This window comes from Castor canadensis, chromosome 18 (genome assembly GCF_047511655.1).
Source record: "Castor canadensis chromosome 18, mCasCan1.hap1v2, whole genome shotgun sequence".
Classification (NCBI taxonomy): domain Eukaryota; kingdom Metazoa; phylum Chordata; class Mammalia; order Rodentia; family Castoridae; genus Castor; species Castor canadensis.
Window position 1 is genome coordinate 41,960,086 of NC_133403.1, and position 15,837 is coordinate 41,975,922.

Consider the following 15,837-nt stretch of genomic DNA (forward strand, 5'->3'; position numbering starts at 1 on the left):
CGCCTCCCAACAGGGCTGAACCACCTTGTGCTTCCCTGGCTCTGTCCTCAGCCGGTGGGAGTGGGGCGCAAAGCTTCGATCCTATCCTGTCCGCAGGAACCTGAGCCCTACGTTAGTCCTGTATGTTCCAAGCTGTCCCTCTGGGGCCAAAGGCTGGAAAACTTGGTGCCCTCAGCAACCTGTTTGCCAGGCCTATGCTCACCAGAGCCACCAGGCTGCTGCTTCCACACACAGGTGAGGCTCCTGTGGGCGGTGGTCCCTGTGGGGACCCAGGGGGCAGAAGACCCCAGCTCACCCTGCTTTGGAGGAGTGCAGGATTGCCAGAGTTCAGGACCGACAAACACAGTCTGAAAGTGCCCACCTCAACGTCCCCAAGACAGCCAGGTGGCAGTGCAGTCTCCAGGTCAGCATCCCCTTGGCTCTACTCTGTTCCCAGAGGAACACTGCATTATGTCAAAGCCATGCTGTCACCTGCCTCTGAAAACAGTTCCTCTAGCCAGTCAAATGGGACCCAATGGTCTCCATGGCTCTGTCCTCGAGCACCCAGATGGGCCCCAACTCAGGTGGTCAGCTTTGGTTGTGGATTGAGGGCTCCGGGTTTCAAAGCAGGTGCCCTGAAAATGGCTAAAACCTGGCAAACCCAGGGCAGGACAGGTGCCCCACTCACAGCAAAGACAGTGGGGACAGAAGAGACAGCGCAGAGACACTAGTACCTGCTCAGGCTGGCTATGGTCCTGATCATCCAGCCGGCAGACCTGTCCCAGAAAGACCTGCTGTCATACCAGGGGTAAGGCTGAAAGGGTCGCCTGGCGAGGGATCAAGTGCCCAAGCCCGGGGCCCTCGACTGTGGAGGTGAGTCACCCATGTCTTTGGAATTTATAGCTTTTCTCTTTCCTACTGTCACCAACGTCTCCATCATCAGTCCTGGGACCACCCCAACTGTATCTGTGCCTGCAAACCGTGGCAGCCAGGTTCAGGTGTCACTCACAGCCCAGCCCACTCAGGTGCAAGCTCCCATTTTCCCACCGCACTGAGGACAGCTGCAGCAGCCCAGCCTGCCTTTGGGTCCACAAGAGCCACCCCCGTAAGCACCAGGTGCATTCCGCCCCAGGCCTTTGCACGTGCAGTTCCTGCTGCGTGGAAGCTCCTGCGTATGTGGCTGGGCACATCTGTGGGTGTGACGATGGGAACAGGACAGGCCCTAATCCAGTGACTGGTGTCCTCGGGGACACCAAGACACAGGAAATGGCCAAGTGACCAAAAGAGGCAGAGGTTTGAGTGACACATCGACAAGCAAAAGGCTACAGCACCCATCATAGGTGGAAGAGGCAGAGAGACCACCAACCCGAGCCTGCATCAGGACGAAGCCTGGATTTGGACCACTGGCATCCAGAACTCTGTGACAGGACCAGCTTGGGTGCTACCCAGGGAAGGTCAGGCAAGCTGCCTGACACATTCTCCCCCTGAAGACTCCATGGCTGTCTCAGCTCAGAGTTAGCCCTGGCGGGTCCTCCCACCCCGCCCCCCTTTCCCAGCGTACAGCAATATTTCTGGCCTCTCCCCCATGTCTGCCCCGACATGGCTGCGGGGCTCCAAGGGTGGGCAGAACCTGTGTCTTGCACAGCAACGCTCAGTAAGTGCAGAGCAAATCCACGAAAGGACAAAAGACCATAGCCAGGTGTGCATGGGCTACCCACCTGTTCTTGTCACCTCCCTCAGGCTCATCCACCTCATCAGCACTGCAGGTGGCACTCGAGTCGCTGTCCTGGGGGGCACCTGAGCCCTTGACCGCAGTGGCCTTGCTGCTCCCAGCGTCTTTCGTCTCCACCTTGAGTGGACCCTCAGGGATAGCCTCAGGGCCAACCTCGGCACCCTTGCCCTTGTCCACGCCCCCCTCCTCCTCCACCTCTGCCTCTTCTTTGCACTCGCTCTTGATGCTTTTGACTGGCTCCTCTGGGGCTGCCCGTGGCTCCTCTGCCTTCCCTGTGTCCAGGGCCAGCTCCTCAGCCACAGGGGGCTTCAGCTCCTCCCCCTCCTCCACTGGGGGCCCTGTGGATGCCGTCTCTTCTTTTTCCTCCTTGGGGACCACAGGAGGGGCTGTACCAGGTGACGGGGGAGCCGGTGGGGGCGTGGGTGGGCCACTGGCTTCGGGGTCCAGGGCAGGCTCAGCAGGGGCCACAGCATCCTCTGGGGGAGGGGTGGGTGGCTCGGTGGCTGGGGGCCCGTCTGTGACTGGGGGCTTAGGCCCATTCTGCCCTGTGTCCTTGGTGGCCTCAGTGCGTGGAGAGGGGATGCTCTCAGTGTCCGAGCTGTTGTTGATGGCGGCTGTGCAGGGTGAGACCAGAGAGTGGGTGAGTGACACACAGGATAGAAGGCAGAGGCAGCCCTCCCAAGGGGTTCCATCACCAGACACCAAAACACCTGCCACCTGCATGGCGCCCCAGCCCTCACACAAAGCCCCCTCCACCCTGGGTGGCCAGCACCATCACTGTCCTGGTGCCCACCACATGGGCACTCTCAGCCCTGGGACCTCTTGACAGCCAGTGCTTCCACAGGGCCAGTGCAATCCTGGCCATTGTTTGAGGGTCTCCCCGTTCTCATCTGAGCACCACCTGGCTCTGCCCCTCCCTGCTGGGTACCTGTGGGACACTCAGTGGTTTCTCTGACCTTGGTTTTCCCATCAGTAGAATGGGAAGCGCTCACCTCACAGAGAGGGTAAGTCAGCAGGCACGACAGCATGGGGCAGCGGTGACTGCGTGCTGCCCCACTGTGGTCATCGCAACAAGACATGGGCTAAAGAGACCAATGTGCAGGAGGAGGCCCCAGGGCAGGGCCTGCACCAGCTGACCCTCCCCATGGGTTTTGACAGGGACAGCTGCAGGAACATGTCTCTGGCAGAGGACAAGAGGACCTCAGCTCCACCAACCCTGACTCTTCAGCCCCCAAACCCACTCCTGCCTCAACTTTGGGTCTCAATGGCCCCATTTTCTACAAAATGGAGACAAATGGGAAACGAGGTGCCAAACCAGGCTGGGGAAATCAAACCAGGCCAGGATCCCAGGTGCAAGCACTAGTGAAAACCACACAACTGTCAAGCCAGGCACACTCCTGTGCAGAAGCGAGCCGGGGAACAGCACGGAGAACAGACACTGCGCTGCAAAGGGGCACAAGGGCAGTGGCAGCACATGGCAGAGCTCACAGCAGAAGCATGCTCCTCCCAGAGTGGGGCCACCTGCAGAGGGCAGGTGACCTCAGATGCCCTCCCCTGCCTGGCCCAAACCCTGCCCCCAGGCTGGCAGCCACATTCATACCTGGGCCACTGCACTCCCCTCTGGGCACCTCATTCCCAGAGGTGTGTAAGGCTGGAAGGAAGTTAGAAAACAGTTAGATGAAGGTGGGGGCAGTGGGGAGGGAGGAAGAAGGTGTGGCCAGCAGAGGGGCCTGGGCCACCAGGCAACAGGGGACTTCTGGTGGCTTCCACGGTCACTCGCTCCCCACCACCGAGTTCCACCGCCTCCTGTAGCCCAGGTCATCAGCAGCCCCCACCGGCAAGACCAAGGACCGCTTAGAGCCAGCCAGTGATGGACCACATGGGATGAGAAGCAAGGCTTGGCCACCCTGGGTATCCTTGCAGGGGTCACTGGCCTGCTGTGAGTCCCAGCTCCAGGACCCTTGACCAACACTCCCTTCCAACTTCTCTGCTCCCTACTCCACCATCCCCCAGCTTCTGTTTCTCGCCTCCTTTGGGGACCTGGAGCAGGGCCACCCCTCCAGAAATAATAACAGCAACATGGTTCTGGCCCTGGGTACACGTGGACATCTGATCCTCCATGACCTCCAAGGTCAGGACAAGTACCATTGCCATCTACAGATGCGGAAACTGAGGCAGACTTGAACCACAAGCTGTCCGAGGCCACAAAGCAGGGGGCCACACAGGCAGGACTCCCTGCCTTGCCTGGTGACAAGCAAAGCGGCTCCCTCCTGGCCACCCAGCCTGACACCAGGACGTTAGAGTACGCAGTGGACAAGTGACTAAGCCCCCAAGTTTCGAGTCTTTGTTTGTTCATCTACAGAGTGGCCGGCAGCACGTCATTCTCACAGCTCACGGGCAGGTCTACACCAGTGGCCCCCAGAGACATCCAGAGAGTTGTGATGCCACATCGCTGGGCCCTGCCCCAAAGGTCTCTGTGACCCCAAAGGTCTCGGATCGGGAAGGTATGGAGTGGCCCAAGGCTCGGCACTTCCGACCCGTCTGTCCGTGGGAACGCTGGTCAGGGCCAGGGTCTGGGGTGAGGAACTTTGTGCCGTGCCTGGCTCATAGCAGGCGTTAAAACCACCATACGACACCAGGTGACAGGAAAGGCAGCACACTGGGCTACCAACCAGTGTGCCACGGTGACTCCACACACTTCCGTCTCCTCTGGAGGTGGGGTGATGGCACCTCCTCTGTGGGGATGTGGTGATGACTGAGGGGATGATCAGGGCCGTGTGGCTGTCACAACCGTCAGTCACTGGGAACCCTTGGGTTGAGCGGATCCCTTGGCCCTGGCTGGGTGAGCTATAGCCTGGATGCCATGAGGCTCTGTGGCCACCTCTGTGGACAGCTCCCCAGTGCTGTCAGGCTATCTGGGTTTTCTTAGAGATGCTTTTCAGTCAACCTGGGTCTTCCTCTGTCCTGGCCTCAGGAGACACACGGTGAATTCTGGCAGGGCTAGTGGACACGGTCCTCACCCAGGTCAGTGATTCTCCTCTCCCCGGGCCTCAGTTTCCTCATCCATAAGATGAGTACAACACCCTGGGTGCCAGGAGGCCAGTCAAGGCCATCCACACTGCTGTTCTGGGGGCTGCCAAGACCTGGCCAGCCCAAACCTGCTCTTCTAGCCAGTTTGTGGTGGTTGCAGGTAGAGGGAGCTTACTGCTCCCGTGTCACTGCAGAGCCACCCTTGCTCCCAAAGCCTCCCTGCCACCCTGCATCTGCCTGTGCGGGCAGCCAGGAGGATGCTCAGCCAGGGGACTGGGTTTCTAGCCTTCAGTATCCCTTCTTCTCACTACCCAAGGGGGAGCCTGAAGTGAGAGACCCAGGCAGCCTCAGCCTCAGTCTGACAATCCGTTTCTGGTGAGCTCATGGGGGCTGGCAGGGCCTGGCTCACAGAACCACAAGGCAACTTGCACCCTCTTCCCCATGCTGCAGACACCCGCAAAATTAAGAAGGCAGACACAAGAGGTAGACAAAGTGACAGGAAGGGGCCCCAGACAGGTAACAGGAGAGCAGGAGGGAAGGTGCTGTCTACCAGAGCCCGAGGGCTCAGCTGGGCTGCCCTGGCCAGGGGTGCAGGTCCAGAATTGGCTTCCTCTTTGACGGGGAGAAAGAGGTACAGTGCGGGTCAGGGGACAATCACTCATCAGGAGTGCAGGGCTGGTGTTAGGACTCCTGGGTCTACAAAGGTGCTACACGGAGCCGTAGGACCCGGGCACTGACATCAGGTGGCAGGACAATGTCCTAAGATCAGAGTCCTCCCCGAGTTGTGGGGAGGGCACTGCGTACTTGCTTGTGGTGGTACTGGGGTTTGAACCCAGGGCCTTGCACTTGCTAGGCAGGTGCTGTACCACATGAGCCACACCCCAGCCCTTCTATTTTTCTTCCTTTTTTTTTTTGTGGCATGCTGGGGTTGGAGCTGGGCACTTGCCCTTACTAGGGGATGCAGCCCCCACCCCGTATGTATCAGTTGATGCGATTGGTTCTATTTACACTGCAGGATTCGTTAGTTAGTTCTGGTTAAAAAGCTATTTTCAAAAGTGGACACAACACCAGATGGGAGGGCAAGACAACGGGTGCCCACGGGGCTGTCCTGGCCATACAGTCACCCAAGCGTGAGAAGGGCTCAGGGGTTGGGAAGACTGGACGAGGCCTGAGCTCCCAGAGAAGCGGGTTATTGTGCTGCTGTGGTTGCCGTCACCCTGGTCCTCACTGGCAGCCTCAGGTGGTGACGCTCTGCCTCTCGAGGCCTCTCTATGAAGGCCCAGCATGGCAGAGACTCCCTCCCTCCCTCCTTCGCTTGGCTGCCTCGTCAGTCCCTCACCTTCTGCCTCCTCGGCCATCTCCTCCTCGTTCCCGCTCCCACCCGACGCCTCCATTTCCTCGTCCTCAGCCACAGGCGGGAAGGCAGCCTCCTCACTGGCTGCGGCTGGCGTCTTCTTCTTCTTCCGGCGCGCGTTCCTCTCCTTCTCCTGGGACACAGGACACCGGGGTCAGGGTCAGGGCCGGGCCAGTGCTGTCAGCCTGGAGACTCCCTGTGACCAAGGCCAGCTTGCCCGGCCACGTGGCAGTGAGGGCCACTGTGCCCAAACCTGCCATGGCTATTTTTACCCGGGGCTTCTCCCTGTGTCCAGCCTGAGCGAGAACGGCCTCAGTCTGGAGGTCCCCACGCCTCCAGGCCACAGCCGTGACCCTGCTCCCTGGGGCCCCTTGGCAGTGCCATCAGTAGGTGAAGTCATGAACAAATGCCCCTGGATCCCGGTGGACGGGCTGCCTGAGAAGCAAACAACAGATGCTGCGTGCCAAGGCTTGGGCACAGGCAGGATGAGGACTTCACCCTCGGGGCAGGCAGCTGCTAATGGCCTCAAAGGGATCAAATGGAGGCCAAGAGAGGGCAGGTGTGGGCGCTCCGCTGGGCCAGGTGACACTTAAGCCAAGTTCTGAAGGGAGAGGGAACTGGCTAGGCAAGGGTCTGGGCAGGGGAGTTGGGGGCTAGGGAGCGTGCAGAGGTGCAAAAGCCCTGTGGTGTGAATCACTGTTGGAGGATCAGAAAGAAGCCCACACTGCAAAGCCTGTTACTCCCCCAGACCACGTCCCACTTCCCCTGGCTCCTCACACACAGGAGTCGGGTCCTCACTCTTCAGCACTGGGCTTAGGGATAGCTCCCATCCCATCCCTGACCCCTCAGGGCCCTGTCTCTTTATCCTCCATGCTGGGCTCAGCAGAGGCTCACTGAGCGATTGTTGGGCAGTTTGCTGAGGCCTCCCTGGGCTTGAACACGCATCCAGCAGAGCTGGGGCATGTGGGGACAGAGTGTGCTGCAGTTTCCTAGGGGAGCAGACGCAGCCTGAGCTCTCTGGAGGCTGAGAATGGGGTCAGGAGCTACAGGATGCCTGGAGGTCCTGACAGCTCTTGGTGAAGCTCCCTCAGACTGGGTTAGCGTCTCCCAAACTTTGTGTCCATCTAAGACCTGGAAATGTGACTAGAGATGGGGTCTTTGTGGATGTAAACAGTAAGATGTGGCCATCCTGGAAGGGTGGACCTGAGGCATGGAGGCCGAGCATGGGATTGGACCACCAACCAAGGATACCAAAGATGGCCACCATGGGAGGCCTGCGGAGCAAGTCAAACCTGCTGGGATGGGACTCCCGCCTGTGCTGTCACAGCAGTCACAGAAAGCTGACATGGCTTCTGCAGGGGACCCCGGATTCAGGCAAAGCCACCCACATGGAAATGCAGCGTGGCTGCTCTCTGGGGCCAGGTAGGCTGTGTCTGTCTTGTAGCACCACTGCTGCCAGGCTGGAGGACAGGGGGTGTCCTGTGTCCCAGTCTAGGCAGGGGAGGAACCCTTTCTTTCTATCCTCCTTGTGGGATGGGGTTCCTCAGAGCACAGCACCAAGAGGAAAAGGGAACGCCTGTCACCCGTTAGTCACAGTCTCCATCACTAACACTCGGCCAAAGCAGAGCCCACCCTGCCAAGCATTCCCAGCCCGTCACAGGGACGCCCGCCCTGCCACCAAAGGGCCCAGCTGCATCTCCTGGGAGCCTCTGGCTTGAGGCCACAGAGGCGCAAGAAAGCGGTTCTGTGGGCACAGCAGGGGCTTCCCTTCTCCTCATTCTATCTTTAACAGGCAGGACCCAGGTGAGCGCGGACCAGGCAGTATGGACATGGGGACACTTGCAGGGAGTGGGGACCCATTAGCCTAGCTGAGACATGTCCTGCCGGAGAGGCAGGGTCTCTCTGTGAGCGTCCCTGACACACCTGAGTCCCCCAGAGGTTGAGCCCGAGAGCGAGAACTACAGGAAATCCTTCTAGTCACCAGCACCCCAGGATCAGAAGGAGCGTGAAGAACAGGTAACACCAGCGATGCTAACGTGAATCCACCCTTGCAGCTGATATCTACTAAGCACCTTCCATGTGCCAGGCCTGCTGTATGTATTAATTCACTTAGTGCATGTCAACCCCAACCCCACTTCAAAAGTCTTTAGGGATCCCCAGTACCTGGGATATAACCCCAAGTCTTCCCCAGAGCCCTGCACGGTTTAAATCTGCTCCCCCCCACCCTTCTCAGCTCCTCTTCACCTTTCACCTGCTCCAGCATGCTGCTATAAACACACCTCCCTCCCTGCTTAGGATGCCCTGGCCCTAGGACCTTTGCACTGGCTGTTTGCCCAATGGACACCTTTCCCCCAGACAGCGCATGACTCACTTCCTCACCGCCTCTCCACAAAGAGGTCTTCCCTGATTTCCCTGCCAAAATGAGCTCATCGCTCCACCCCACCATGGTCACTTTCTTCTCCGTCCCTTGCGTCTGCACCTTCAGACCACATGGAAATCGCCTGTGCTGGGTCCTCTCTCGTGCTGGACTCTGCTCCTGGAACCCTTCCCTGTTCTCCACTGATTCCCACCACACCTGGAACATGCCTGGTACAGAACAGGGGCTAATTTGTCATTGGACAAATCAGGCTCAGAGAAAAAGGGCGCCAGGCCAGAGAGGCAAAGACACTTGCCCAAGACCACAGAGCCCAGGCGTCCAGAAGCCCTGGTTTGAATGCAGGTCAGGTTCGAGCATTTCTGTGTGGCCTCAGAGGGAGGAGAACACAGAGGAGAATAAGGCAGGGCCGAGCCCGGCTGAGCAGGACACAGACTGAGAAGGCGGAGGCTGGGTCCCAGGGGCCAGACGCAGATGTGAGGAAAGGGTAACCTTCGGCCACACGGAGGAGGGAGTCTCAGAGAGGACAGGGTGCCAGGCGTTACGTAACTTGGGACATGCTCCACCCGCACGGTCCTGCTTCCTGCTGACGTCCCCGGTGGCCATGTTGAGGCCAGGCTTGGGGTGAGCAAGAGGAGGTACTGCTGACTCTCTGCTTAACCCGCCTCCCTGCACTGGCCAAGGTGACATATGGGCCCCTTCCCCAGGGCTGCAGGGTGCTGGGTGGAGATGGGAGGCTGCCCAGCCAGGACAGGGATCCTGCTGGGCCCGACTTCCCGAATGGAGCCCTGCCTCTGCACGCTGCTCTCTCTGTGACTCTCAGACTAACCCCATGCTCTGGGGCCACCTGCTCTCACTTGGGGAGCAGCCTGGCCTCCTCCATGACTGCCAGCTCTGTAGCCTCCACCTGGATATTCAGATCAGGGCCGGATCGCTCCAGACCAGCTGGACTCCATCTCCCTCAGACTATCACTCCACCTGGCTGCCCATCCATGGCTCCTACGGGTCCACTGACAGCACACCCAGTTCCTCATCCCAGCAGAAAAAACCAATGAGTACCTCTGACTCGGGATGTCTGAGGTCACCCTGTAGGACACAGCAGGCGCTGAGCTGGATGACATCCAACACCTACTTTCTAGGGCACAAGTCATTCACTCCTCCCGCACTCCAGGAGTCAGTCGTCGTGCTAAACCCATTTCTCAGAGAGGGGAGCTGAGGACCCTGAGCCACCGGACGCTAAGTGCAAACCCATCCACTTGGGCCCTCTCTGCAGATGCCTCCAGGCTGCTTGAATCAATGAACTGATGTGTCCAGCCATCCAAGACAGATGCGCCACACCGCCAGGCACCTGGCTGCCACAAGCCTGTGCCAACATCCATAAGCGATGGACATGTCACCCTATTCTGAGTGCATGATGGGCACTCATGCAGAGCACGTCTACAGCAGCTCCTTGAAGAAGGTAAGTGCTGCTGCTCTACCCATTTCACAGGAGGAGAAACTGAGGCATGGAGAACAAGTCACATGTCGAAGGGCACACAGCCGGTAAGCAGCAGAGCCTCGATTCACGCCAGGGTCTCCTTGGCCCAGAGTCTCTGCCGCCAACTCACAGCGTGTCCTGGCTGTCACTGCTCCTGAGAATCAGGAAGGCCTTGCTTGCCCAAGAAGGAAAGGGGAGGGGTGGTGGCTGCGGACTAAGGGACAGAGGGGACAGAGGAGCAGAGAGCAGACAATGAGCCCCATGGAGCGCCTCCCCTCGGTGGGCCCTGAATTCCTTATGGGACCTGCAGCCAAAGCTATGAATCCCTCACTTGACAGAGGGGAAACTGAGGTTCAGGCTAGAGAAGCCACTGCCCACAATCACACGGGTGCTAACCGACAGACTGGGACCTGACCCCCTCCACTCTTCACCCTGCTGGAGTCCCCAGGTCCTCTGCCCAGCTGTCCTGTCTGGTACGGCAGGGTTGGGGGAGACAGGGCTGGAATGAGGGGAGGGGAATAGGGAGAGGTGGGCTGGAAGGAGGAAAGGGAAGTAGGGTGGGCAGGTGGGGAGCACGGCACTTCTGAGAGGCTGGGACTACCAGGTGGACCTGGTTGACCATCTCCCCCTCCCCAGCATAAGACACCCAACTTGCCCTAGAGCCCCAGAACGTTGAGGCAATGAGGGGCTCTGCTGAGCTGCAGGGGCAGATTCCAGCGCCCACCTGAAGGGCAGGCGAGGCCAAAAGGCAGCCTGTTTAACTAGAAGTGACAGGGACGCGGAGTGGTTCCCTTGCAGCCCTGGAGCCCCCATCAGCCTCACACATGCACTGGGTAGGAACCCACTCGGGAAGGGGGCCCGTGGGCTCCACACAGGGACCAAGGAGAGTTCTAGCAGCAGCACTGTCCCTGGCCTGCAGCCATGTGCTGCTCTGTGACCTGTTCATCCTCTCTGAGCCTCAGCAGGCCAACGAGAGGAGTCATTCTGCACTGTCTGTCCAGAATGGCCTACACGGTTTTAAGCCCAGCCCCGTGCAGGGCAGAAAGGGAGGTAGGGAGGGGAATTCATGTGGTCCCTGGCTTAGGAGCAGGGGTGCCAGAGTCACCCACGAGCCTCCGTTTCTCCAGCTCTGAAATGGTGAAGATGCTCGTGGAATGTGTCAGAGGAAGGGGGAGAGGAAGGAGGAAGGAAAAAGGCCTGAAGCCTCCCCAGTGGGAAGAGGGGCTCTTGGGAGACCCTTTCTGTACTGCCAACCAGACACCCCAGCCCTCCCCACCACACACTGCCCAAGGCAGGCAGGGCTGAGCCTCCCACTGCCCCAGACCTGTCCTCCTCTCCCTCTGAGGCCCTAAAACAGCGAGGGCAGCCGGGCGGGGAGCTCGCTCCGGGATTCATCTGCCTGCGGGTCTCATTCCAAGGCGCTGACGGCCTCAGATTCCTGGCTGAGTCAGGGCCCGGCCCACCAGCTCCGTCCCCCACCACAGGCATCTGAGCGGGAGAGAGGGGCTGGAGGGGGGCACCAAGAGGCCAGGCCTGGGAAGAGGGGTGGCCCCACTCGTCTGACCCCACATGGCCCCTCTCCAGCCTGGCTGGCATGGGGCTCACCATCTTTAGCCTGTGCTGCTGCAGGATCCCGTCCAGGTTCTGCCGCTTCTTGTAGTTGAAATAGAAGTTCTTACACTGGGACACGGTCTTGGAGCCCACCATCCTCGCGATGGCCGACCAGTTCCGGCCATGCTCCAGGAGACCTGCGGGACAGAGGGCAGTGAGGGGCGGAGGAAGCCCTGAGTCGGGGGCAGCTTCTTGGTCACTGGGGTGCACGAGAGCAGAGTATAACAGGCAGATACCCCAAAGAGACCACTGTCTAGGACACAGGCCCCATCCGGACCACCCATTCTTCCTTCCCCGTGGGGCAGGGGAGCCCAGCTACCCAACTTGGCACTGACACCCACTCCAGCTGTAGACAAGGTCTCAGGAGACCAGACAGTGTTCTGGCCATACTCAGGTGAGCGGGGATAGGAAGATGCAGGATGGGGACAAGCTTGGGATGGAACCCAGGTTCACAGGGTGCCACCAAGGCCCAAATCCCCCATGGATAGCCACAGGCCCTTATTAGACTCAGAGCTTACCAGGCCTAGGTCAGCAGCTGGGTGGGGGTCTGCCCCCACCTCACAACCACTCACTGCCCAGGGGCTCACACGGCCTCCCAGTGTGGGGAGAAAGCCCCCACCCCAGGCCCACAGAACACTCCTTCCTCCTCCCCCCGCACCTTCACCCTGGAGCTGGGCCAGCATACAGCCCTTTCCATTCTAAGCCTGCGATTCCCAGGCTCAGCAGAAAGGTAGCCAGGGCGCCAAGGCAGCTCAGCCCACCTGCCCAAGTGGCGGCTATGTGTGTCCTGCCTGTCCAGCAGTTGACCTTGTGTAGCCCACACAGCTACAGGTAAAGCCCATGGTTGCAGGCAAGACGTGCCTCATGGGAACAGAGGTCCAGAGGTGAAATCACAGTGCTGGGCACCAGGGCCACAGAACCCCAGAGCAGGACCCAAGATGACTTTGACAAAAGACTCGCCCTAATCAAGTTCTTTGAGCCATTTTTCTCACATCAAGTCGAACTGTGCACAGTGCTATGCTTGTCACATTGCAGGGTCATTCATAATCCCCCCCACCCCCGTCATTCATTCACACACGTGTTGGCATCTGTCACCCACAAAGCACTAACCAAAATAAGCAGCAGCAGAAATACCACAGACCACCCGTCTATGCCATGGGTGGCCAAGTGACCCTCAGGGTCTGTCTGTCCTTCCTGCTCCAGCATCCCCAAGACAAGGGAAACTCAGGGCTCACTTGTGTCACCAGGCTCCATGGGGGCAGTGTGGGTGTGGGGCCTGGCTTCCCGCTCCATCGGCCTCTGGTCCCATCAGGTGGGGGAGGTGCCGGATGGACAGGACACCTGCCCGCCTGCAGCAGCCATGGGAGCCACGTGGCTCCACACCGGCTCTGCTCCCCGGGGCTCCTGAAGGACAGGCAGGAGGGGGCAGGGCGTGGGATCAAGTGTAGCTCAGCCCCCTGACCTTTCCCGCTGCCTGCGCCAGCAGCAGCTGCCGCTTCCAGAACCGGGCGGACGGGGACATGCCTTTATTTATATTTCCCCAGTCGGGGCCAAGAGGGCCGAGCCAATGTCAGGCCAGAAGGATCGGCCCGAGCCAATGTCAGGCCAGAAGGATTGTGGGCCAGAACCCCAGGCAGGAGATAGGGATGGGGGACAGGTCTCCCATGGGGGGCGTGCTGGGGCCAAGCCCTCAGCTCAAGGAGCAGCTGGAATTAAACAGGAATAGGGGGTCACTCAGCCCTCCCTGAACACCTGTGGTTGGTGACAGGGCATTGGGCAGTTGTGGGGAGCCCTGCCGCATGGCCCTGACTGTCCCTTCTCACTGAGCCTCAGTTTACTTCACTGCTGTGTGAAGGGCTGGCCAGGACAGGGACAGGGAGGGAAGACAGGCTTCTCCCAGGTCCAGGCTAGCTGGGTGGCCACCTCGGAGTACCCAGCACCCTTAAACCCGCCCAGGAGTAGCGGCAGGCCCCGGTCTCCTTCCAAGGGAACCAGCTGGACCCTGACAGGCAGGGAGGGGGTGCGATCCACCATGCTGTGTCCAGAACTCCCAGTCTCCCGCCGCCCCGGGTGCCAGGGAAGATTTCCTGCCAGCCAAGTCAAGGTCTCTGTCGCCGACCAGCACCCGCAGCCCGACCCTCCCCCGGGGGCCACTCACTCACATCCTCTCATCGGCGGCTCCCCCTCGGCCAAGTTTTCCGGAAACATCCGGCTGGGCTGGGAGGACGCTCCAGGGAGCGGTGCTGGGAGAAGTGACAAGAGGCCGGGCGGCGCGGGGCTGGCCCCACTGTGCGGGCTCCTGGCTGGCGTCCGCTCGCTCTTGCTCGCTCACTGGCGGCTCTGCTCACATTGCCTCGTCCACCGCCAGGAGAGGGAGGGAGGGCGGGCGGAAGGGCGGGCGGAGGCTGGCTCGGGAGGGCGGGAGCAGCGCCGCCTGCCCACCCGTGGTGGCCCGGGCTCCCCGGCAGCCGCTGCCACCTCTGAAGCGTCCCCCAGCTGCTGCGGAGCCGGAGCCGAGCGAGCGAGCGAGGGAGCGAGGTGTCCTTCCCCGCGGGGGGTGGGGGTGGGGGTGGGGGTGGGAGGGGACGCAGCGGGAAGTTGTCAGCTGTGTGTCCCTGTGCCAGGCGTCACCAGGGCTCCCAGCACCACAGTTCCTTCAGGCACCAGTGTGCCCGGGGAGGACGCTCAGCAAGAGGCACCACCAGGAGACCCCAGACCCACCAGCAGCACAAAGTCCAAAGCCCCAAGCCGGACGGATCCAGCAGCTGTGGCTCGGCTCAGCTCTTCCTGCTGCCTGACCCACTGAGCCGCGTCAGGACCAAATGTGACCTCCAGACAAGGCTGGCGGGGGCGGCGGGCGGGGGCCATGGCACAGGCCCAGGTTTGGGAGGGGCGGGCCAACTGGCACCGGCTTCCCCTCCCTCTCCCCATCCTTGGCGGCGGCGTCAGCAGCGGCAAGAACAGATGAGGGTTCCAGAAAAACAGGGCTTCTCCACCCCCGGCAGCCAGGGAGCAAACAGCGTCTTCCGCTGCCAGCCTCCCGGTGCTTCCACCTGAGTTACCCCCCCGCCCCCCCCCGCAACCCCCGCCACCCGCCAGCCACCCTGTGGGGGGGACAGGGAGCCTCTTCCAAGTGCAAATGAGACCTCCAACCACTTGAGGAGGGGAAAAGGTCTGGGCTCTCCAAAAAGGCCAGGGCTGCCCCCCTGTGTTCCAGACACCCAACAGCCTGACAACCAGGTCAGCTGTGCCCCGGGAACACCTGCTCTGAACTCCCAGGTGGCATGGGAGCTGCACTTCGGAGCGAGTCCTGGGTCAGGGTCAGGGTCAGGACCTCTGGGGTCACTGACCTGCTTTAGCCTCTAACCCTTGGCCTCTCCATCCTGCCCTGGGAAGCCCCAAGGTAACAGGCGTCCCTGTCCCTTGCACCCAGCCCGTCTTAGTCAGGATCCCAGTGGGGGAAGACAGAAGTCCCTGACCTACTGGGAATCCTGGGCTTTCCCACTGAGTCCACAGCTGGGGCTCCAGGGTCAGCTGCTGCTGAGAAGGGGCAGGTTCCCAGCCTGTCACCTCTGCTGGGAACCTCAGGACCACTGGGCACTCATGGCCCAGACGAGTCCCTCAGAAGGGGCCCTGCCAGCCCCCAACCCCCACCCTGCTCCAGTCACTTGAGCCCTGAGTGCACCACAGGGCACTTGCACCTGCTGTCCTGGCTGGCTGTATGGCTTTCTCATAGATCTGCCTCTGGCCTGCAATCTTGGCTCAGAAGCTGACGCCTCAGAGAAGCCTTCCTTGGTCATCCAGAAGCTACCGGTCATCACTTGGGCCATGTCGTCCCCATGACATTGCATTGCCCGTGTCCCCCCCGCCCCCCCCGCCCAGACACTGCCTGCTAAGTGCACATCCCTCCACCCATACTGGGCACAACAAGCATCTGAGCCTGGGGTCCTCTGCACCCCACAGGCATCTCTGCCACCTTTTAGGGATCCTGGAAGGAGCTCCCACAGGAAGACAGGGCTGTAGGATTTGCCCTGGAGGCCCCTAGAAGAAGCTGGGGCGCCACCCACACCCACAGCACAGCCCCACTCTCGCAGGCCAGGCTGCACCGGCTTCTTGCCTTGTGGGCTGGATTCCCCGACTCTACTTCTAAGGAAGGACTTTCGTTCTGAGGAGGCAGGAGGCAGGAACTAGGAAGTGAAATTGACCAAGACAGGAAGTCCAGCCCGGGGGTCTGAGTCATGGATGTGCTGGACTGGGGAGCAGAGGTGAGGGAACCCAAG

General features: G+C 60.6%; 1 protein-coding gene across 24 annotated transcripts in view; it reads right to left on the bottom strand.

Moving 5' to 3' along the window:
- The window catches only part of Ncor2 (nuclear receptor corepressor 2), a 162,824-nt gene that overhangs the window by 30,263 nt on the left and 116,724 nt on the right, over nt 1-15,837 (bottom strand). For 20 of the 24 annotated variants that reach the window (XM_074060784.1, XM_074060783.1, XM_074060789.1 and 17 more), the window contains 4 exons: nt 11,552-11,694; nt 6,081-6,228; nt 3,312-3,362; nt 1,698-2,325 (listed from right to left, as the gene is read on the bottom strand). In XM_074060784.1, the coding sequence (XP_073916885.1) occupies nt 1,698-2,325; nt 3,312-3,362; nt 6,081-6,228; nt 11,552-11,694 (970 nt within the window). The remainder of the gene's footprint in view (nt 1-1,697; nt 2,326-3,311; nt 3,363-6,080; nt 6,229-11,551; nt 11,695-15,837) is intronic. The other 4 variants (XM_074060796.1, XM_074060795.1, XM_074060793.1 and 1 more) reach the window with 1 other exon arrangement.